This window comes from Colias eurytheme, chromosome 17, assembly GCF_061535395.1.
Source record: "Colias eurytheme isolate Ceu_HAF_F1 chromosome 17, ilColEury1 Martin Lab GWU primary, whole genome shotgun sequence".
Classification (NCBI taxonomy): Eukaryota; Metazoa; Arthropoda; class Insecta; order Lepidoptera; family Pieridae; genus Colias; species Colias eurytheme.
The window spans coordinates 9427704-9453199 of NC_142996.1; the positions used below are offsets into that span (position 1 = coordinate 9427704).

A 25496-nucleotide genomic window follows, 5' to 3' on the forward strand; every position below is an offset into this window, starting at 1 on the left:
ATAGCTAGTATATTAATTCAAAGTGCATTAGAGCATAAATAAATACTCTGTAAAATTTATCTTGTATATTTGGTAGACAGGTAAATGACAGGCGAGACAGACGCCTGTCCAGACATAGACTATTCACTAAGCTAAGGCTCTTTCTCAAAAATGTTACGTGATGTTGCCTAATATTATGATCGTTAATAATATATTATATTTACCCGACTGCGACAGAATGAGGGTTATGTTTTCGAGTGTATGTATGTAACATACATACATACACTATTTATTTAGCAGCCAAACCGCTGGACGGATTTTGACTTATGAGGAGTCGTTGCAATCATCAGAGTAGTCGTAGTTATATGAATTAGCAGTCGGGTTTTTTGTTTTCATTATAATAATAACACAATACTTGTATAAAATATGGTTTGGGTTAGTAAGGACGCGGTGAAATAATACACACAAGTAATAATTTATATTTTTTATTATTATTTACAAATCTAATCACATCGGTCTTTCTTACCTAAATAATGGTTCCAGTAAAAGTTTTAGAGACAGAAATGTAATGTATATATTTGATGTATCCCGCGTTTTTATGAATCTAAAACTTTTGCTAGATCGTACACGAATTATCTAATATTATACACTAATAATCACAATCTTTGTCTGAGCAAACACACAAAAAGATTACGCTGCGTATGCGCAAAATATAAAATACAAAAAAAAAAGACGTGTGGCACTCGGGGACTGCCGCGGTAAAGCTATTGCATGCTATGCCTTCAAGCCACACCTCCGTGCCCGTCGGAGTGGGGAGCGTGAGGTTTTTTGTTACGTAATTTATGGATTCGGTCCCCGCGCTCAAGGCCCGCGATAGAAGCTATGCAATAGCTTAAAATAAAAAATACAAAGTATGGTCGAAAGTTTGAAAACAAAATATTTTTAGCAGATTATTTAAAACCATAATAAATCAAATTTTATTCAGAAAAAATGTTAAAAAGTCCTTTATATTATTAAAATTTTATATTCAACGCATGCGCAGCGTGTGAAAACTCAGTATAAAGAAACAGGGTAACTATCAATGAAATAGAGAAAAAATATCTTAAAAAAAAATCATTTTAGAACAAAACAAGATTCAAGTTCACCCGTTTCGTACTAATCCTACATTCTACGGAATGTATTTACAATATTCGATCGATAACAGGCCGATAATCACTAATATATAATATATACGTAATTTTACATTTATTCTACTATATATTGTTCGAAGGCACATTTTTTATAGAACGATCTAATATATTTTTACAACATATCTACATTTTTTTGTAACGGCATCTTCACACTTATTCGCGTTGGAATGTTTGGGGTAACAGCGTGAAACGGCCCTTATGAAGGTCAGTATAAGTTATTTTGTATTTGCAATAACTTGCAACTATTGCTTTAATGTTTCGTATTTACTATATTCGCTTATGAAAAGAAAGATAATATTTAAGTATATAGACATCTTATTTTTGGTTTTAATCACATTAACTATGGAAAAGATATTGCATTTCTATTTACTAAGCTCCGCTCGTACCGCGCTGTTTACATTTGTAACAAAATAAAATTCATTATGAATTTGAGGAAAATTAACAACAAAATCTAAGTTTCCAAAAGTTTAAACCTACAAAAGACAGCAGAAACTGCATCATTATATTCAATACATAATTTTGACCTCATTGTAAAGAAAAATCTGAATCCATCCATCTACCCTCAATTTTGTCAATCACAAAATGCCGCGACAGTTATATCACACCAAAACGTCTGTTACAATAGTTACACGACTGTGACGTAGCAGTGACGTCACACGGCGAGGCTATATAAGCCCGCGCTCGGGCGGGCGCCGCTCAGTGCTCCGGCGCGACGCGCGCTGACAGCCGCGGCGAGCGGAGCGGCGAGCGGCGCGCCGAGGGCTATTTCAGTCTTTTGAGAAAAGAAAAAAAAATTGAATATGGATAAATTAAAAGGCACGGAAAAAAAAAATTTAATAAGAATAAAATTATTAGGCAATACCATTTATTAAAAGCAGCACAGGAAAATGTAACAAAATTAAAAGCACTCTGAAAGATAAATTACCACTATAAAAAAACATCTTTATTGAGTACAAAAATTAATCGCAAAGCAAAGAGGCAGATGCTGATGATAATTGGTCACCACCATAAACACTAGTAAAACTGGTAGGGTTACTGGTGCTCTGCGGCCTTTTAATGAAAAGTATGCTCTCCATAAACTAAAATGTTTCTGAAAAAATCATCCAAATCGGTTCAGTGGTTTAGGCGTCAGTTTTTTGTTGAATCATAATTAAATAGTTATTTATTCTATTTAAACTTTAATACCTACCTTTTAAACCCAGCCCCATCCTGTCCGAGCTTGAGCTCCTCATACAGCGTGGGGTCCACTTCCCTCGCGGCCGGTATCGCAGTACTGGGGTTCTGTAGGGTCTCCTGTCTCCAGGCTGTGCTGTTTGAGATGCTGTTTGCTACCCCGTTACCTCCATTCGCTGTGTTACCGTTTGGTACTGTACCCTGTGGAAAAGAAATCTATTAAAAAAACAGACGAACTGATATCCTCTTTTTTTGAAGTCGGTTAAAAAGGGTAATTTTCGATCGATATAATAATATGTATAATGCGTCTGGAATTAAATGAGTAATTTTTAAAAGTTCAGCGTATGCAAAACTATAAGTCCCTTTAGCTTAGAACACTTGTGATGGGACACCCTGTATAAAAAAATGAATATTTGTCTGTATGTACTTTATAATCTTTTCATCACGTGACGTACAAATTTTATATTTACTTACGTTTACAACGGTATCTGGATTTGGTTCTCTCAAATAGCTGGGATTTTCAAATGCAACTCCTCCTTGAGCCTTGAGTCGCAGATTCTGAAGTGGAATAAATAAATATAGCACACAAGTACATTTCTTATACGAGAAATTTATAAAATTAACAACATACGCGACACCATGAGAAATTTTATTTATCTTTTGATTACATTAGGTCATGTTTTCGCTCAGTCAATTTTTTTCATTGAGTAAGATTATTTCATACTTCCAAATTTTAAACACAATCCTTATTTAAATCGTATTTTGCTACATTCGAATAGCTAAGTTTAACCACCTTGAGCTTTAACATCTTTACTGAACCATTTTAATAAAATGGTTCAGTAAAGATGATACTAGCGGTGTTCCACGGTTTTCGCTCGACAACTGGTATATGACTGGATAAATAGTCAAGGCCGACAACCTCGTGTTTTAGCGTGGGTAATGGTGGGTTAGCATGAGGCCAATATACCCAACTGCGATTAGAAAATATAATTTAAAAAGTAACTCAAAAATGCATGTTGTATTTGCCCGTAATTGGATCTACATCTTGCTATGCGTGCTAATTATATCAAATTTTCAAAATATATTAAAATATAGGTACATTTGTTGGAAAATCAAATAAATAGAGTGTATTTTACCTTCCGATGTCTATAATACAGCCCAGCAGCTAGCAGTATAGCAGCGACCAGTATACAAGCCACGGCCCCGCCTACAGCTGACGCGGTGTTGGAGCCAGAGCCTGGTGCTGCAGAGGCTCCGGGCTCTTGGCCCGCGGTTGTGAACATTATGGACTGGCTGAGGGATGATGTTCCTGGGAGATTTGAAATTTAAAACTTTTTTAGGCGATCAAAAATTTAAGATGATATTCACAGCTTAATAAAAGGTTTGAGTTTGAATTTTAGGGGAGTACCACAAGGATCAATTCTGGGACCGTCACTTTTTATTCTAGGTGCTGGGAATAAAAGGGCAAATACCGTATACAAAATTGCAAATACCATACCCTACCTTACCGTATGCGGATGACATACAGTAAAATTTAGTTACCGATTTTGATAGTAAAATGATCTAAAAATATATATTAAAATTGTCAATACAGACAGAGGTTGTGTTTTTAACTTTATTCTTAAAATTTTGATATTCCTAAAGTATAAACAAATATGCTACAAATACCTTAAAAACAGTCCACTTACCAACATCATTAGCAGCCTTGACCACGCATTCATACCGCACATCATCTTGCAAGCCAGTTAGTACTACACTCGTCTCACTAGTGTCCAGTTTTTCTGGCACTTTAGCTCCATATGCCCGCCAGAACACCCTGTATAGGTATACTGTTTGCGGGTTCTTTACTGGAGCATCCCAGCTGGAAAATGTTTGGTATTAGTGATCGTCCAGATTTTAAAGGCTGTAATTGTGATATTTTTAAATGTTTTTTAAGCTTTCCCTTTGCAGAAGAAATTTAAATTTAGTAGTAAGAAGTAATTTTGTTCTGAACAATTGATAACAATGGGAACTGGTTTATAATGAGGCCTTGCAGAACTTTCAGCTTCAATGGTAAAATGAGGTCATGTATCTAACAATTAAATGCTGGAAAGAATCGTTTCAGACAAACTTGGTAATTAAACGAAATAGAATTATAATCATAACAAGACTACTCGTTTCCCATTAAATTTTTGGCACCAAATTGCGAGTCTGAGTCAATTTATAGTCTTCTTCGGATCAATACCTATTACTGATATGACTTTCCTCTACAAAAGATCAATTCTTTGAATGTAAATCAGGAGACTTAAAACTCATACTATGTCTGTGTCCATACTATCTCACCTCAACAAAACAGCATGTGGCGTAGGCGCGACATGTGCCTTCAAGTTCCGTGGAGGCCCCGGGAGCTTCGCCCCCGCGTCCCTGAAGCAGGCGAGCGCTCGTCTCGCGTGCTGCAGCGCGCACGTGCGGGACACCGGCCCGCCGCGACACAGCTCGAGGCAGTTGCGGGGCACGCCCCAGGATGCGCAACAACCACGGTGGTCTGATATTTATTTATTTATAACACTTTATTTCACAAACTAAGTTATGACAGAAATAACATTAATTAAAAAAATACGTGGTTTTGAAATTAAAAATTAATATGGTATCAGAACAAGAAAAATGATAAGGTAGTTGTTTAAAATTGTAATGGTGGTACTAGTGGTAAGTGTACAAAAGTTTTGGAGGTCGTAATATTTAAGAAATACTTTTTAATATATCTGTCGCAATGTTCAAAGGGCTATCTTTTAATCCACGTGGTTGGACATTGAGTGACGTTTGTTTAATCAAAGTTCGGCCTAGTTATTCAATTGAATGTCGTTATTCAATGAACGCGCTAGTAATTCAGTCAAATAGCAGATTTAACCAGATGACGGCAACATAGACATCATATCGTATGTATACAATTCTGAAAATATGGTATTCAGCGATTGAAAAATAACGAAAATATTAAATACTTCAATCAAATTTATTTTAGTATCGTTTAGGTTCAATTAGCTATACTGATACGATTGATTTTCACTACGCTATCAGAAGAGGAATATGTTAAAGAATTCATGAATTATTAGATTTTTTTATCTAGAATCTAGTTCTATTTAAAATTATAAGTTAATCACTAATTCTACACATATTTACCTGAGCCATCAGCAGCACACTTCATAAGTTTCTCGAAGTCATCCATGCACTCCGGTCGGTCCATTATATTGTCCATATCAAGGTGGAAGCTGCAGGCATCTATGCACGATGATGATACATTCATCTAAACAAAATTTACAATCATTTAATAATTTAGTCAAAAAGAAGGATAAAGATATAGCAAGGAACATTATAGTATGAGATTTGTAATACGCCAAGTCAAAGACAAAGCCTTCTTGGTACTTTTGTTAACGCGAAAGACAAATAAAGTCTATTTAAACAGCAAAACCGATCATCTTTTATAATAATTCCCGTAGATCTAAACCCTTTAGCAGCTCAAATATTAATATCTTATTCCTAGAAAACCCGAAATTCAGAGTTAAAATTTCCACGAATTCGGTTTCCACTTGGCTTTATGACCTTTACCTAATTCAATGAGGCTTTTGATCCTTTCTACGCCTGAGGGTATCAGTATCAGATCCTCGCTACTAATATTACGTAATAAAAAATGCGTTTTTTTTAACGTATAAAAAAGTAAAGCTACCTCTACATACCAAAATTCATTGTAATCGGTTCAGTAATTTTTATGTGAAAAAATAACAAACATCCATCCATCCATCCATCCTCACAAACTTTTTCGTTTATAATATTAGTAAGATGATAATATAAAACACTTATTTTTTTACAAATGAATACCTAACTAAACTAACTTTTTCTCTTGCGTCATTGATTCAGCTCGTTTACAGCCCTTTGTATTTATAATCTGTAAAGGTTCACAGCATTGTGAAACATTTTCTTTTCGCGATTAACTTTTGTTATCGTTCCATTCTAACTTTAAGGTTCTAAATTTCGTATTCTTTACAGCTGATGTTAATTTAAACTCTTGAAATTAAGCTACAGTTTCACCATTGGCGATTTGATAAATTATAAATAGGTACTTATTTATGTTACGAATTCTCTGAGCAATGTGTTTAATCCTCCTTAAGATATCAAATTTGGGATTTCTCGTTTCTAATTTAGTAAATTATTATTGGATAGGATGATGTAAATTATATCTTGAAGCATTAATTTTGGGAGCTTTAATTTTTAGTTTATTTCGTATACGAATGTACCTATATACGTTACTACTAAAGATCCCGAGTCTAAAAGAGTTCATATTATTATATTTAAGTATATTATATTTAAGTATATATTTTCAAAACCAACATCGAAGTAAAGAAACAATATCCAAGTCTAAAACATTACTTTATAATAACATTAAAAGATTCACAACAAAATTCGTTTAACTTTTTCTCTAACTACCCGCCCGATGTCAATTTATAAACTGAAATAAGATTGACTCGGCGATAACAAGTTTTAGGTTCAGTAAGGTTTCATCAAGACTTGTTTATGGGTCATTTTCATTTATATAGAAAATACAAAATAAAACAGAGGCGTTAGTAATATCATTTATAATGTAAGCTTGGGCTGATCCATTTTTGTGCTTTTGATTTATTCGATTCATTTCCACTCCGAATAAATAATATGTAATTACTGGAAAATTCGTAGAAATTGAAACCAAAATTTGAAGTAATGAATTAAGAGATGAACAAAGACATTGAATTATTTTTGAACAATAAAAAAATCAGCTTTCGGGGCTCTACTACATAATATTATTTAGTTAAGTGGTCATTTTATAAAAGACACGTAAGAATACGTAAATATAAAGACACGTAAGACGTTCAGTCTGGACAGTATTTTTAACCAAAAACAAATCTGTGTCTACACAGAAACTTGTAAAAGTCAGATTTGTCGGAAGACATAAGTACCATTAATCGATGATTTTTACGAGTCAAAGATATATTACTTAATAAAATATTTCAACTTTAAGAAGCGTTACCATAATACATATATTATGTACCTAAATATGACTTACATACCTGAGTACAACACTCCGTAACATTATGATGTGCAGAACTGCGCAATCGCACGGACACGGGTCGCAGCGTCTTCCCGAACGCGTTCTCCGCGTGACAGAAGTAATCGCCTTCATCTGTTTCTGTGATCTTCTTTATTGTTAAACGCATTGTGTATTTTGTTGGTTCCTGGGGGAAAGGTTATATGTGGATGTATACGATGATTTCGTTGTTTATGTCGAGATATTGAAGAGTGAAATATAATAATGTTTTAAATCTTTTCCGAGTATTTTTTATGTAAAACAATTTCATGAAATAATTTCAATTTGGATACATCGCTTAGTAACAGTTATATATAACCTAGTATATAGTGTAACCACTAGGTTACGCACTTTGAATACTAATTCAAAGTTACTATAACATTGAAGCTATGAATCAATTTTCGTAGAGGCTCTACGCATTGCATATTATGCTGATATATTTTACTACTCATGTGTTATATAAATCAAAATATTTCTATAATATACTCTACTATGATTAATATTTTTTTATTTTTTATCACGTTAGAAGCATCAGGCTTACTAACTGATAACCTCAAATATTTTTAACAATACTAATAAACAACCTATAAATAACACATTCATTACTTAGAAAATAACACCTATACAAATAACTAACACACATGAATTTAAAATTAAATCGTTTTCATATAAAGCGTATAAACAACGAGAAACGAGATAAACGCTTTTCCCAGTAACTTAAAGGCGACGTATTTAATGAAATTCTTCCAGGAATATTGCAGAGATTGTGAATGCTTCAGAAAAGTTAATAGGCTAATTAATTCAATTTTCTGCTTGAAATAAAGTTTATTCTACTGCGAAAATCAACAAACATCCAGGTATGCAATGTTATCAATTAAGTAACAGCTTTCAAGTGTATTAACGGATTGAAGGAATTATTTCGTTTGTAAATTTAATCTGAAAATGTTTTTGAGTTTATTTCCTGTTAAGTTTTTTATATTGTTATAAGTAATACAATACAAATGTTTTAATCTGGAATATTATAACAATAAGTTGATTGATACAACTTAAGTAATATCTTATCAGAGAGATTTAGGTATACCAATTAAAATGAAGTTTTCAGGCACCTAATTATAATGATAAATTTAATTTGAAGTGCGTTCACTATAGTTGAAGGATTTAAATTCAATTATCTACCTATTTCATATCTAGTATGTTTAATCAACCAAACACCATATAATAATACTAGCGGTCCGCCCCGGCTTCGCCCGTGGTAACTACATGTTTAAACTATCCTATCTCTCAAGTTGGATCGAACTGCACATGGTGTGCGAATTTTATAATAATCGGTTAAGTGGTTTAGGAGTCCATTGAGGACAAACATTGTGACACGAGATTTAGATAACAAGATATTGTTAAAAGAAGTTTATGGCGGCAATTTTTATTTTGATTTACCCAGTGTTACTCTCATGACTAAGACAAATCTATTGACACCACGCACATAAAAATACGACAAACCTAAACGTCTCTAACGGTAAATTTACATCAAACGATAGAGCTAGAGCTAGGATCATTCTTTCGTGGTATTTTAGTGTAAATGAAAACTCGTATTCAGTGTTGTTCAGTTTTAGAACATTGCATAGAATCTTTTCGAATGTACTAAGAACAACGAAAGAATAGTCTTCGCCTGTTTACATTAAAAGAATTTCACATAGTGGGGTTAGAATGAGCATTCGCTCGTTTGATGTAAATGCACCGTAAGGCGTGACAAAAAATGTACATAATAAATACATTTATACTCTCGAAAAACATAACCCTCCTTCTGTCACTGTCGAGTCAAAAGTTTTACTGGGTTCAGTACACAGAAAAGTTTAAACAAATTTCCTTAAATTACTAACCTCAGGATCAGCTAACAGCTGTATACTATAATTGGGTCCATCTATAACGGGCGTCCTACCGCTGGGGTCTCTCCAGAACGCTACAGTTGGTTTGGGCAAGGCTTCCACACGACACTCGAGTATTACGGAGTCCCCGGCCGCGGCCATTGTTATACCAGACGCTTGGATTGTTGGTACGTCTGTAGTAGAAATTGGTATAAATATGTAGGTAAGGGTGAATTTGAAGGTAGAAGGTACATTTATCTTGTTTTTCATTGGTGTAAACAAGCTTTGGTAAACCAATAAATAAAATAAATTATTTAATATGTGTTAGGGTAAATTTGAGTGTATTTATTCGGGTCTATAGTGTGATCAATAGGTGTGTGTGTAAAAACAAGTAATCGTATGCTCATAATGAAAAAGGAGAAATGCGGGAAATTAAGCACCCTATAGTTGATTCAATAAATTGGTCTAATTAGTTTGTCAAATCTGGTAGTTTCGCCTGTAAAAAAATCCGGGAATTCAAAAAAAAAGAGCGATTTTTCAGATTTTGATGAGCTCTACCACGTTCTTTTTCCCTTGAGCTGCCATTTGAAAAGAAGCGTCCAAGTCAACCTATATTTTTGAAACATATAACTGGAATAATTGCATATTTATAGCTTGACCTAAATAAAATTACACATATTAATAATGCTATTAATATGTGTAATTTTATTTATTTATTATAATTATTTATTTTAAATTACACATATTAATAATGCTATTAATATGTGTAATTTTATTTATCTAGACACACACATCTACCTGAATAAAAACTCAATAACAAAAACTCACGCGATATATTGATCTTGCGTGACGCCTGCATCGGCGTGCCGTACCCGTTGTCCGCGTAGCACGACACCTGCGACATGTCGCGTGTCACGTTGTGGATCACAGTCACCATGTGACGGGTTACCTCTTGCCGGACCAGGCGGCCTGTGACGGGTTGAATTGGCATTTTTTATTGTTATTTATTTATATAATTAAATATTTTTGAGTAATTTGTTTGTATAGTGTAGGTAATTTGATTATGGTTTAAATACAGATAAACTTAGAACGGAGAACCATTATTATCGGTTTTCTGAATGTTATTTAAAAGTTGGTTATAATTACTGCTAACGAAAGGAAAGCTTCCGTTTAATCTATACTAATATTATAAAGCTGAAGAGTTTGTTTGTTTGTTTGAACGCGCTAATCTCAGGAACTACTGGTCCGATTTGAAAAATTCTTTCGGTGTTAGATAGCCTATTTATAGTGGAAGGGTATAGGTTATGTATCGTCACGCTAAGATCGACGGGAGCGGAGCAATGCGGGTGAAACCGCGGAGCGCAGCTATTTATGAATACAATGGTTAATTAATATGGATATTTTTTTATATGAAATTAAATATGTTTTAATGTTAAAAAACAACTTTAAAATGTGAATATCTAAGATGTTACAAGTTACAACGCATAGTCGAATTGAATTTATGAAAATGAATTTTGAGTTACTAGATTTTATATTTACAAATTGTGTTTTTATTTCTTTAATTAAAAGCGTCGAGTTTAAAACCCTTATTAGTGAAGCAGATTACGAAGGCAGTTTATTGTGTCAAAAACTTGAAGTGAAAGTAATTAAAACGCGTTTATTACAGTCGTGTTAATTATAATTAAATATTTAAGAAGCGCCGTGCGTCGTTTAATGAGACAATTGTTTACCGACAAAAAACGACATTGGAGCTTGTTGTGAAATTCTACGTAGAATTTAAGATATTTCAATAAATTATGAGAAATATTAAAACCAAATTTTAATATTTCTCAAAGTTGTACCTAGTACAAAAGATTTGTAAAGAAAATCGAAAGATGAACTTTGAAATGTGACAAGTTTTCAAGCGTATCTTGGCGTGAAATGCTTCTATAGTAGTTCATCGATCAAGTACCATTTAGCACAAAGTAACAAAGTTTCACGTGGCATTTAAGAACGAAATAATATTTTCCGTAATTTATCACTATTAAATATATTTTAAATTTACATTTAACTGGATTTTTTCATTTAGTTTTCGATCTGTAAATTGGAATAAATAATTTATTTACATTTAGGTATTCTTCTTCAATTTTGAATAGCAAAATGTCTTTAAATTACAGTAGACAACCATAAGAGCTGTACATTAATTACATGTTTATTTTTGTCTTGATAATAATTTAGGACCAAAATAATTGGATTTGCAATGTGTTACTTCCTACTATATGATACCTACTAGAAGGTTCTCGAACGTCACTTTCCTACGATATAATTCTAGAACATCCTCGAACATACTATTTAATTAAATTACATAATTCCATATAAATAAAAGTAATTTCTTACCAGATATATAAAGTGATATAGTAGGTGTAGGTGTTCCCATCGCGATGCAAAGGATCGTCATGCTGGAGCCTTCCACCACCAGGTTCACGGGATTTATTGTTGGCGGCTGGAAGAAGTTCTGGGTTTAGATATTTTAATAAACGAGATATGCATCACTTAATATGTTTTGTAGTCTGTAACCGCCTTTAAAAAAAGGATTGTCAATTTGGTTGGTATAATTGAAGTGAAACTTCTTTATCGGGGTTGGAAAAAAATTTAGTGTAACATTTTTTCGTTACGCGTGACATTTTTCCGTTACGCGCCATCTTTTTCTTATCCCTACCACGCGTGATTCGACGTATTTCTGAAAAGTTGCATATAGTAAATTATTTTTTTTAAAATAAGGCCATAAACAAGATTCACTTCTTACGTGTGTACTAGTACACGCACACATTTTTTTATTTTAAGCTTATGATAATCCTAAGTGTAGTCGTAATATATATTTAGGAAATACAATGTGTATTCTATTGAGCTAGCCTTAGAGAAGTGATTTAAACAATTTTCATCAAATCAGGGTAGACTTCTTATCAATATAATTGTGAACAAAACAGGAAAGGTTCTACAGTTTGTTCATGCGAAATAAGTTCCTAACCATCTTAATATTTTACCAGTATAAAATCCACAATATTCCTGAGTGACAACTATATAAGTAGGATAATTTAATATTTAATTTTGTACAAAGTCTGAAGACGGAACGAGTTGCCAGTAAAGAATAAATACGACAGAAACATTAAAGAGCTTTCTATGCGATTACATTATTTCTATAAAATATAAATGTTTAGCAATAATTCCAGTATAAACGAAGCAATTAATTAACATTAAGGTATAGATTAAAACCGCTGACACGAGCCAATGAACAATTATTTCATTAAAACTTCCGAGCTCATTATGGGCTGAGTTTTATCGCTAAAATTATTAATGGCACTCATTATGATATTAACAATCTAACTTGGATAGTAGTAAGTATTCTAAGCTTGAAAGTTTTTCGGTGATAAATAATTGAGGTCTAGTTATGTAATAGCCAGGAAATGTTTTTAGGTAATCTATGTTTTCCAGGCATATCTGGGCATTCCAACTGGCCGACGCCCCGTTGGCCGTCCCAGATATCGATGGAGCGACGCAACAGTAGCCGATTTACGAAACTTGGAGGCCGTCAATTGGCAAGAAACTGCGCGCGATCGAGGAAAGTGGCGTAAACTCGTGTCGGAAGCCAAGACTCTGTTTGGGTCGCAGAGCTTTAAGTAAGTAAGTAAGTAAGTAAGTATGTTTCCACAAGTGTCTAAGATCCATAGCAGCGTAATTCTCTTGATAATATTTAACTCTTAACTAAAACTTGAATGGAATTACCAGTCAATATTGTAGTTTAACATTTATAATGGTTTTGATATGTATATTTTCAACAGTAAAATTTTATTTTTAAATAAAAAAAAGGCGACCATGAGGTGGAATTCTTACCTATGTCTTTTGCTGTACCGTGGTAACGCCTAAATATTTTTCTTATCATCACTCGTATTATTTTTATTATTATCAATTTATACTTGTTAAGTTTGAGATTACTAAAAATATATAAATCTGAGACGGGATTAAAAAAAAACATTATAACAAGGTTTTATGTGGAAAATCACTGTGCACGTAATAATAATGATTGATGGATATCTTTGTACGAAAACAACGTAAGAGCGATCGATGTTCCACGTGATTCGCAAAATTTACAATGACGAGGTGAAAATTTCATTATCACCCCTCTAATTAGCTACGTTATAAGTGTTGTCGTGATATTTATTATGTTATATAGGTTCAGTTATGTTTGTTTACGCAATGGTAATTAAAATATTAAATTACAAACATAAATGTTATAATAACTTTGCAACTTTTAATTATTAATTAGTTAAGATAGTAATAACGTACCCAGTTTATAATTAATTACTCTATATTAGTATGGCTAACTGAGTTTTTGTTAAAGTCTCTATCAGGCATAAATTCAATAAATTCTATCGCTTTCGTTATACCATGTCCATTCATACTTTCCGATTAGATTATAATATTTGAATTTGTGAAGATGTCTGAATAATATGTAACGAGTAAAGCCGTAGACTTCAACTAGTACCTATTACTACCTTCAACTAGTTAATAACTTACTTCAACAAAGGCTTGATAAGCAGGATCTGTCCAGGCCAATAAAGTCTCTGAAGGTAGCGAGTCTCCAGCCACCGCATGTACTTTGACACAGACTACATATTGCATATTTGACCTGAGCTAGTTACCTACAACTAACTAAATCTAGTCACCTACTTCTATTTATAGGACTTACTTCAACAAACGCAGGATAAGCAGGGTCTGTCCAGGCCAGTAAAGTCTCCGAAGGTAACGAGTCCCCAGCTACTGCATGTGCTTTCACCCAGACCACATATTGTGTGTTTGGGCTGAGCTTCTCCAGGGTATGTCCTGGTACAGACGTGGATATCTTGGTCACGTTGCTCGTGCCGAGTTGGGCGGGTGACTTGTAGAATAATCTAGAAAGAATTATTTCGTGTAGTGAAGTAACCCAGTTAAATTTATACTAATATTATAAAGCTGAAGAGTTTGTTTGTTTGAACGCGCTAATCTCAGAAACTACTGGTCGGATTTGAAAAATTCTTTCGGTGTTAGATAGCCCATTTATCGAGGAAGGAGGGCTATATATCCTTACCCTTAGACAAACAGGAACGGAGCAATGCGGGTGAAACCGCGCGGCACAGCTAGTATGGCGATATATTTAAGTTTTCTTTGACTAATCGACGAATGGAAAAAGGTTAAACCTTCAAATTTCCCTTTTTATTATTTGTAGAAGGCAGCTAAGGATCGACGACATTATTGACTTGGCTTGGCTAAGGGAAATTTCAAGGTTTCGGTTATTTATTTTGCTATGAATCGGTTAGATAAAGAACGATAATCTAAATATTTAATCTTATTCGAAATTATTATCAATTACTTTACATCTTTTAGATGTTCATAAATGTTTCATTTAGAGTGAATTTACATAGAGTTCTTAGTCGTAAATGAGCCGTGACTCAAATTAATGTCATTCACAAATGTAATATTAGTTTAGTAAGCTTGAACTAGTTGTGTTTAATGTAATTACGATGCACTACACTTAAATGCCCTCGAGATTATACTTGAACCGTGCATAATGAAGATGTATGATATTAACTACATTTACCTTACGTAAATTAAGAGCAAATTCTGTCCTATATTAGTTTTGACACAGAGTTAATGTAAGTATTTTTTTATATGAGAATAAACTTTGACAAAATATTTATTTTATTGAGTTATTTTACGCGTATGTTAGATATTGAAATAAAAATTTTCCTTTTTAGTAAATTGTGAAATTGAAATGTGTTATCAATTGAAATTAAAAATTGAAATGTGACTCTAAACATTAAAAAATGAACAAAAACCCAAAAATATTTTAAAATGTGTAAAAAATAGGTCATCTGAAAACAAACTCTTAGATAGTTTATGAAATGATAATTACGTATAAGTGATACTTACGTGTAAGTGACACTTACACACGTGCTACTCATTTATAAGTGATACTTACACACGTGCTACTTACGTGTAAGTGACACTTACATATGTGCTACTTACGTAGAAGTGATACTTATACCTATGTGTGCTATTTACGTGTAAATTATACTGACACATTTGCTACTCACTTATAAATTCTACTTACGTATAAGTGATCTTCTCATCAGGCTGTGAGAACTGCGGTGGTTGCCACGTCAGTGAGAGCCAGGTCGCCGAGTGGGAGGAGACCGACAGCGAGTGGGGGGGAGACGGGATACCTGATACTTCCTTGTTTTCTATGTCTGGAGGAAAAATTATCTTTCAGGTGTTTTGGTCAATAAATTCGTGTACTAATTCTACGTTTTAATTCCGTAATAAACTGTACCTCTATAGCATACTACGAAACAGAAACCATTAACGTTATAAAAAAAAATTGTTTTATTTTTTAATGATTGAGTAATTATTACTCAGTTCTGATCACAAGACATATTGTGTTGATTTTGACTATAAGAAGTTCACTAGCTAAATATACAAATAAATATTAAAAAAATCAACGGCAATCTTTGATTAATATGCCGAAATTCGACAGAAATAAATTACAATAATAAATAAACTGTAAATTATCGTTATGAGAATTGTTCGTAAAAGCGAAATTACGGAGTTTAATGAAAAGGTAAATAATTAAAGAAACGGGAAGATAGAATAAAGAATAAACGAACGTGCTACGTAGCAGTTGTTAGTTAATTTTGGTCTTGTTAATTTTATTCTTCATTTTATTTTCTTGTTACCTTCATAAAATATTTAAATGATATGCAGATTACAATTGACAGTAAAGGTCATTGCAGAGCAAAAATAAATCGGGAACCACTTCGAGATTTGAAATTATCAAGTCTTAATTTAAGGAATACCAGTTTTCGAGTCATTATTTTAACTTTAATTGAAGTTTATTTGCAAAGAAGCCCTAAAATCATGTATGAGTTGTGGGTTGTTGCAGTTTTGTTTTTGTAATCCATACTAATATTATAAATGTAGCTCTGTCTGTCTGTCTGTTACTCAATCACGCCTAAACTACTGAACCAATTTGCATGAAATTTGGGATGGAGATATTTTGATACCCGAGAAAGGACATAGGCTACCTTTTATTGTAAAATATGTACCACGGGCGAAGCCGGGGCGGACCTCTAGTAGCTAATAAAGAAACAAAATTGCAAATTAAACTGAAATAGTAAAATTAACATCATACCCATAGAAATTATTTAACATTTGAGTTCATATAAAATCTTTCCTGAAAATAAAAATAAGTACAAATATAATCTTACCTTCAGTAATATTCAGCAGCAGCATACTAGATGGTAGAGAAGTTCCATGTTCATTAGCAGCCACCACGAACACGTGGTACGTACTGTTCACGTCCAGGCCTTCTAGACGCGCCATGGTTTGGGTCACGTTCATTTTCTGATGGAATTATATTGTTTAGAAGATAAGATATTTCAGGTACCTCTGACGGGGTCACGGAAGAATTCTACCATACCCGTGGCCCCGTCGTTGATGCGGCTTGACGGAACACAGTGGGGTTTTGGTCGGTAGGAATCCGACATAACCCACGACCCCTTCCCCGGAGGCCGTGGGTATCTATGCAAGATTTCCACACTTAAAAAAAATGGTACCTATTTATCAAATTTTATTTTGAAAAATTTTAAGAAAAATGCTGGAATTTTTCTATAGAAAAATACCATTGAGAGTTAAAACAGTCATGTTATTTGTAGTTAAGATAATTTTAACGTTTTCCAGAACATTCCACTTCGAGAAAATAAATATTCTGTTCAATCAGTATTCTGTTAAATTTTTCCGATAGTACTCTATTTATCAAGTGCTACAGTACACTACAAATGAAATTGAAACATTTTCTTAATTAAAACATCGAAAAGATTAAACTTCCAACATTTCACTCGAAGCATCAACAGCATCAATCGAGATTGTAATATAGACGCGTCAGGGTATTCAAAGCTCGAAATTTTGTACGAATGAAATTCTCACAATGGTCCACGAAACAATGGTCAGACGAATGTTGCGAAAACGAAAAAAACCCAGATCTATTCTAGAAATTTCCAGCTTATATTTCCATTGTGGAGACTTATTGTCCGCCTAGATTGAATCGCTCTGATCACGGAGCACGGACTTCTAATAAATCTCTCTGGATTTTATCCACTGTATTGCTTTTGTATTGGATATTTCTAAGAATCAATCACATTTTTAGTTGTTTTTAATTCTGTCGCGCGGCAAATGAATTGGTATTGTTTGCGGCATTTGAGAACGTATTCATTGGGTTGACTAATTGGACGTTACATTTTGAACATCATGTTTGTTATTTATGTTGTACTAATATGTCGTTTTGTCTGTCTTATTTTTACTAACAGCAGTATTGCCCGTCTTATTTTTACCAACAACATTCATAATTTATTTCTAAGTAATGAAAACCACTTAGCACATAGTTACCATTACAAAAAGAGCGTGTGTGCCGAGCACACGTGTCAGAAGTGAAACTTCTTTAAGATTTACGGCCAAAATCGTCGCCTTACATAACGTGATGGTATTACCATGACGCGACCTTGATTTTACTCAAAGAAGTTTCCCTACAAAAACTGATCTAGCTTAATTTCACATATTATCTTTAACATTACTTACATTATCCAATTGCAGCGTGTTATAATAGTAGGGCTGCGAGTTATTATCGACCTTCTGCCAATGGACTACGTACGAGGTTGCATTGGCCCCGTCCTGCGGCGGAGCCCAGTCCAGGAACAGCTTGTCGTGGCTCACCACCGCGTGCAGCTCGCGGGGCGGGCCCGGGAGTATACCGGTGCCTGTAGTGGGGCCACGTTTTTATTGTTCGTTTAAGAATGAGGTATGTTAAAAGTCAGTAGTATATTTTAATATTATAAATTCAAATTGACAATTATTGATTGTTGTTCATTAATTAACACACTTAAGTTTATTATGTTAGATAAGATTGTTGATGGCTGATAAAATGAAATGTTTAAGGTCATTATTGACACAAGCCAACCAAACATAACCTTTGATGAATAACAATTGATCATTATAATAATTATTCACGTAATTATCTTACTTATTAAATAGCAAAATTTAGTATAAAACCAAATATTCATATTTACTTCAAAATTCACAAAAATAATGAAAATGATATTTACGCACCATACAACACAGAACGTAGCAACCACTCAATACCACCGACTTCATCTTCAAAACACTACACCATATTATCAACATAACACAACTCACCTTCCTCAAAGCACTGCACGATATTGCCAACATACGACACACACGAGTTGACACTACCACGCGGTGCTCCGGCGCACACACCGCGACACGATGGGGGCACTCCGCGACGGGCGCAACATGCTTCGTGGTTACGGCCTGCGAAATAAGTAAAGATATAAATAAACAAATATTGAACGAGGTATGTTACACAAAATATGGATTATCTCCTAATATGCAATATACATTTTAGCAAAAAAAAAAACGTTTATATAAAATGTTTTATATAAAACGAATCCCTATATCCCTTGGTCACGGCTTCACACGTGAACGGCTGGACCGATTCCGATAATTCTTAATTTGATGTGTTTGTTATTGTCAGGGAAAAGATTTTACAAACTTACTAAAAAATCAAGAAAATGGTCTGGTCATGTTCTACCAGTCTATCATGGTCAAATGTTTGCATTTATTTTTATTTAACTACCTACTTGTGCACGAAAAACAAAGAGAAAAGTGTTCAAGTTTTTCGCAGGGAAAAGTTTGAGTATTTTTTTTATTTAAGCTAACTGTACGTTTTTTTACAGTTACATTTATTAACTAGCAACACTTGCAACAAAAATATCTCACCTCCAGCCCCACATCTCAACAGCTTATGGAACTCCTGCGCACACAGCGGTGCTAACGTCCTCAAATCCGACATCTTAGCGTCATAGGAACAGAGCGGCATACAAACTGTCGCCACTTGTACCTTTTCACAACACGCGGTCACGTTGTACGCGTTTGATACTTCTTCTTCTTCTTCTAATGCCTGTTAGATGTAGAAATTACAAATTTCTTTATTGAAAACATTAATGAATTGATGATTAGTGGTTTATTTCTTGAAATGAAAATTAGTTTTAAAAGAAATTGAAAGCCAAATCATGTAATGGACCAAAAAAGAACAGAAAAGACAATTGATAACTATTTTTTTGTCCTGATATATTTATTTATTATTTATTCACTTTAAGGCCTATTGTATGATGTTATACGCATGTGATGCGCTATTGTTCACGGAGCGGCAACGTCGCGTTAGCTGCTTGTCAAGCGTAATATGTCGAGCGGCACGACGTTGCCGCTCCGTGGATACAGATTTTGTTTGTATCTACGCAAGATGCGAACTTTCTTGCAATCGTTAAATTTTGTCAAAAGCGTGCGCATGAGTGCTTATTAAGTTCATAATAGACTTTTGATTTTTTTTTCAAACTAAGTTATTTCTACATAATTATTTTCATATGAAAATCATATTATTTTCAGTAACTATCTTACCAAACTTTGAGTTCTGAATATCAATCTAGGCGAAGCTTCTCCCAGCCCGTGTTCATTGACCGCTTCCACGAATATCTCGTAGTCGGTATTAGATTCCAAGTCTTCTAAGATGAATGGTGATTGAACCTGTTACAGAGGAGATTTATAATATACTTTTCTTAGAACATGTCTTATTATAATATAATAAGGATCTAAAATTAAATATACCTAGCATATTATGCTAGGTATATTTAATTTTAGATCCTACATCAAACCATAGAATTTGGAATTGTAATAAATTACTTATTTATGAATTATAATGTAATAAAATATATTATAACGGGAGAAAATGTGTATTTTTTGTTCGCATTTTTTGACATTTACAAAAATTCCATCCTCTACATAGTTTGATACTCATCCTTCCAAATGACGTGTCCATCACCATGTTAAGCGCGTCACACACGGTGAAGATACTATAATATTATAATATTTTAGGGTCTAAGTACGCAATGACAAAAAGAAAAATGATGGTCCGAACGCTGATACCGGATGCGTTAAGATACTGTAATATAAAATATAACAGTATCTTAAGATAAAATATTATAGTATCTTCACCGTGTGTGACGCGCTTAAGTGTTTCATTTTGTGTTTTTTTTTGCCATTTTTTGTTCTTAACCTTACCCGTTCTACAGTTTTGTACTCCTCTTCCAGTTGCAATGCCTTATAGTGCAAGTTATAGAACTGGACAGTATCAGCTAATGCGTTTGGTGGTGCCCAATGTACCACTGCGAAGTCTGTATCGATATTGGTGAGATGGAGGCGGGTTGGGGGTCCCGGGAGTACTCCATAGCCGTGTAACAGGCAGTTTGTGTAGCCTGACATGAAGCGGAGACATCTGGGGGATTTAACAATGTTGTAAAGAGACAAAATTGGATGTTTCCACTCAATTTAATTTTGATAAATTCTTCATAAACAGGACGTGACACTATTCCTGAGTTAACTACGTATAAAAATACACGTTGAAACTGAAAACTACTGAGCATTAAACCAACAATAAAATATCGGAAAAATTAAAGATATCGCCAAAATTATTGAATCCTAATTTAGCAAAAAGGTACTTTCCGGTCGCAATCGACGAAGCAATTTAAATATTATTTTACCAACGAAATATTGCGTTTACATTAATGCTTAAAACCTATATTTTGTAACCATAACAATCAATTAAAACAAAGCTTCAAAAACAATACTTACTTAAAGTGATTAAAGTCCAAATTGGTAATATTCCCGCTGCACAGCGGTAAACAGGCTTCAGGCAGTCCCCTGGCTCTACAGCAAGGCGTATGGTCCATGCCATTGGCCAAGCATCCGAAGGTAACTCCAGCCCACGGCGCGCATATCATCAGATCTGTCACCTGCAACTGGTGATTAGATGCTGCCACGTGGTGAGTGCGTTAGTCACAATGAGGTGAGGTGCGGTGGTTGGGGGTGGGTGGTGTTAGCACAGATAGACATTTAGTTAACTATATCTAATACATCAAAAAAGTGTCGCGGTCACCTGAGAATCGGCTAAAATCTATTTTTCATATGGCCCTAAGTTATAGTAAAATAGAACAACGATTGCCGGGACAGCTAGTAGGTATACATATAGATTAAAGTAACTAGATATAGGAATTCTAGGTAATATTTAAAAAGATGAATAAATACTGTATTCAGTAGAGGAAGAAATATCAAAATATTACTTGACTATTTTTCATTTTCCGCACATAAAGACTAATCAAATAACTAATGCGTATAAATTACAATTTTCGCAAGATAATTATTTTCCTTAGCGTTCTCCTGGTCTAGAATTGAACGACTGGTTTGCCATGTTTTACCACAGTTATTTTTGCGTCCCAAACCGAATTTCGAGTGCAATATTGATTTAGTCAAAAACACTAGTTCACTATTATTTGTTAAATTGAAATGTGTTTTTAAGCGAAACGAAAAATAAACGGCAAATTGAACGATCCACCTGTCCACTCCAATTCTTTAGTGCGGAAATATGAAAACGAATATTAAAACGATACATAACTTTAACTGGGTTTAACGCACGGAACAAATGTGGAATTCATGAGGCTGTTTACGATTGTGCATTTATGAATGTTGACAAAAATAATTGCTGGCTGTGTTATTTGTTGACGATTTACTATTTAAATCAAGTTTTTGTGCGCAAGTTTTGGTTGGGATGTTTTTGGTAGGATAATCTATTAAAAGTAACTACTGCCAGTTTTTTTAATGCAGCGATCGGTAACGATCAATTCTTATCCCTAATTTTTTTTATGGAGTATTAAGAATATTATATATCTGTTTCTGAATTAATTGCCTTAGCACTAATGATATTTTAATTTCATGATGTTCACAAAATGTTTATCCCATTAAAAACAAAAACTGAAGGCATAATATGTGCTTCATTTTCACGATATATCTATTTTACGAATGATACAATAACATTTAAGGCATATTCACACTAGAGCGGTATCCACTATGCCGATGAATACGTAATAATATTATAGCAATCTAGTTTGAATATGCCTTTAACCATAGATCCAAAGAACAAACACAAAACAGATGCGACACAAAATGAGAATGAGACACATAACATACAAATACTTACGCCAATCTCGAATGTTTTTGTTGGATCGCAGAGTTTGTCCACACAACCATAGTGGTTAATACCAGCGGAGAGGCAACAGCTTCTTACATCTGGGAGTTTTGGAGCTGAAGCCACTGCTGTGGTCTTCATTTTACCAGGAGTTAGGGTTAAGGATCTGTATTCGAAACATACAGTATGATGAATATTACGGAAACCGTAATGAAAATGAAAATGGAATTGATCATATGACCATGAAAATGAATATAAACATTAACATGAACATTAAAAACTAAAATGAAAATTTTCCGTGTTTTCTACAGAGAATTTGATACAATTTTCACTATGAATAAAGAGAATCTCACAATACACAGAATTGCTAACATTTCCCCGTACGTATCTTTATTATCATCAACAACAGTAATAAACTTGAATATTTACCTAATACTGTAGCTCGGTAGACTCGATCCATGAATATTGTACGAAGTGACTGAAATCTCATACATCGTAAACGGTAGCAAGTCATTTAATACTAAGAAATTCGTATTCGCAGGTACTTTGTACGTCATTGGCTGGCTCATTTTCATACTTGTGTTACGCATTGAACTCTCAGAGGGATCTATTAAGTGGGCATCAAATGAGCGCAGGGTTGTTATATTGACTACATATTCTGTGACTGATTCTGTGTTTTCTAATGGCGGACTCCATGTGATGTTCAGTTGTTTTTCGCTTAAAGGTTCCACTTCGACGTCTTCTGGTGGACTTGGAAGAAGTTCTGAAAATGTTGGCATGAATTAATAATTTTGTAGCATGATTAAAACGTTACATAAATAACAATAGAATTAAAAAGTTGTTTACTTTTATCACGTAAATAACGAGAAATACAGTATTAGGTACTTTATCGTAAGCTTGAGTTTCTACACAAGCAATGTTTACAAGGAGAGCAGACGAAATGAATTTTTATATTTATTTATGTTAATTGCACATACATGTTTTTAAAAGAGCCATTTGATATTACATGAATTCAATCGTTTAATAATGGACGTATCTTATAATCATGTTTAAAACATTCGTTTCCTTCTTTTTTCCCAGAAATTTAAATATCATAATAGATTTTATGTCTTTAGATTTTCTTACCAATGCCTTCAACAATACACGCCAACGTCTTCTCCATATACGCTGCGCAGCTATAATGAGTCTTAATATTATCAGTCACAGGGGTGAATTCCCCGCGGCAGACATCTTGGCAGATATCTGGTACATGTTCTTGCACACAGCATGGAACGTGGTTGCGACCATCTGCCATACATCTGCGAAGAAAATAACAAAATTTAGTTGATTTCATTGATTAAAAATGGTAAGTTAAGTTGAAAATGGGTACATTCAATGCTCATTCTTGCCAACAAGACTACAAGGCTATGCTAAATGCACTAGAAGAAGAAAAAGAAACAATTTTATTAGGAAAACTTGTATTGCCATTGTTATTTTTACAGGAAACTCTTCATGCAATATCTTCATCAGAGTATTATTTTATTGATTAAAATTTCTTTTCAAATATCTTAATCGTAGCATTATTTTATAGTGTTCAGTATTCTGCCATTTTTATCGCTTTTATCAACATTTCGCAAGTCTATACTATCTATACTAATATTATAAAGCTGAAGAGTTTCTTTGTTTGTTTGAACGCGCTAATCTCGGGAACTACTGGTCCGATTTGAAAAATTCTTTCAGTATTAGATAGCCTATTTATCGAGGAAGGCTATTATATATCATCTCGCTTAGACCAACAGGAGAGGAGCACTGCGGGTAAAACCGCGGAGAAGAGCAAGTTAGCTATAATTCTGGCACATAATAAATTAACTTCACTTTCATCCTAATACATACTTAACAATAGCCGGAAAATCTGGTTGACACGTCTCCGGATCCTGCCCAGTTCCTTCTAGAATGGTCTGTATGCTGCAGAAGCCAAGACATCCTTTGGACACATTGGCACTGATGCAGCAATCCGTGTAGTTATGGGATAGAGCAAGTGTGGATAGAGTGGGGTTATTTGATGAGTAGGAGTCTGTTGCGTTCTGAGCTTCTGGTGGTGTTAGACCACGGGATATTACTGGAAGATAAGATTATATTAGTGGTTTATGATAACAGATGATAATAGATTTTACTTTTATGCTACTTTTGGAAGCTCGTTTAAATTTTTTAAAGAAAAAGAGTAAATATTTTTCACAGAACAGAAGGAATAAGGTTGTAGCAACGTTTTATAAAGCTAACCCGCTTAGTTTTCAGTGAAATAGAAAAATGTATTATTTTAAATGTATGTACAAATATAATATTTTTAATACATACTCTAGACATGATTACTTTCCGTATCTATAAAAATAGCTTGTACTTTGCAATCATAATAATTTTTGACACATAATATATTTTCAGATTCAATTTTGATGCTATATTTTTTGGTTAGACCGAGTTATTCAACGTTGATACCCAACTTACCTGTAAGTCTATCCCCTCGTTTTCACCAAAGTATAATACATGTATTTTACAAATTTGATGCAATGTTTTCGTTCCTCATAGACATGTGTAAAACATGTTGTATACAAAATTTGATACATGTAGGATAACTTATATGAAACTTGTTGGTTGAAAACTAGTTGCCTGATCTAAGTTGCCTACATGTTTATGATCTCTTGTTTTTGTTGTAGCAATACTTGTAGAATTCGAGACAAATTCAGTCGTACCTACTTTTATAATTTCTATTTTAAAAAAAACTTGTGATATGTATGTATGTTGAAAACTTTATCCAACAAACATGGATAAAGTTTAAAACTTGTTTGTTACTAGTATTATACAGAAATTGCAATAAAATAAACAATACTTATCTAAACCACGACTGTGTTTTGTAGGTGAGAACGCTATCAATGGATCAGACAAGTTCTACCATGTCACAGACTTCAGTGTAAACGCAAATGTGTTTTATACTTGTATAAATACTGGTTGGCTACAAAGTGTGAACGAAAGAATGTTTGAGACAGTCTCAATACATGTGTAAA

The 25496-nt window shown here is 33.7% G+C and overlaps 1 protein-coding gene across 1 annotated transcript in view; it reads right to left on the reverse strand.

Moving 5' to 3' along the window:
* Window positions 1–2354: 2354 nt before the first annotated feature.
* LOC149901424 (Ig-like and fibronectin type-III domain-containing protein 2) overlaps window positions 2355–25496 on the reverse strand; it is a 158719-nt gene continuing 135577 nt past the window's right edge. Inside the window, exons 6-28 of the mRNA XM_090111367.1 lie at window positions 24331–24556; window positions 23584–23756; window positions 22888–23221; window positions 22471–22624; window positions 21069–21235; window positions 20499–20712; window positions 19839–19964; window positions 19161–19341; window positions 18558–18692; window positions 17943–18121; window positions 16577–16712; window positions 15424–15559; window positions 14023–14224; window positions 11673–11778; window positions 10125–10265; window positions 9312–9490; window positions 7418–7582; window positions 5499–5622; window positions 4665–4866; window positions 4031–4203; window positions 3479–3651; window positions 2817–2900; window positions 2355–2543 (exon numbers count right to left, since the gene is read on the reverse strand). Of these exons, the coding sequence (XP_089967493.1) occupies window positions 2355–2543; window positions 2817–2900; window positions 3479–3651; window positions 4031–4203; window positions 4665–4866; window positions 5499–5622; window positions 7418–7582; window positions 9312–9490; window positions 10125–10265; window positions 11673–11778; window positions 14023–14224; window positions 15424–15559; window positions 16577–16712; window positions 17943–18121; window positions 18558–18692; window positions 19161–19341; window positions 19839–19964; window positions 20499–20712; window positions 21069–21235; window positions 22471–22624; window positions 22888–23221; window positions 23584–23756; window positions 24331–24556 (3899 nt within the window). The remainder of the gene's footprint in view (window positions 2544–2816; window positions 2901–3478; window positions 3652–4030; window positions 4204–4664; window positions 4867–5498; window positions 5623–7417; window positions 7583–9311; window positions 9491–10124; window positions 10266–11672; window positions 11779–14022; window positions 14225–15423; window positions 15560–16576; window positions 16713–17942; window positions 18122–18557; window positions 18693–19160; window positions 19342–19838; window positions 19965–20498; window positions 20713–21068; window positions 21236–22470; window positions 22625–22887; window positions 23222–23583; window positions 23757–24330; window positions 24557–25496) is intronic.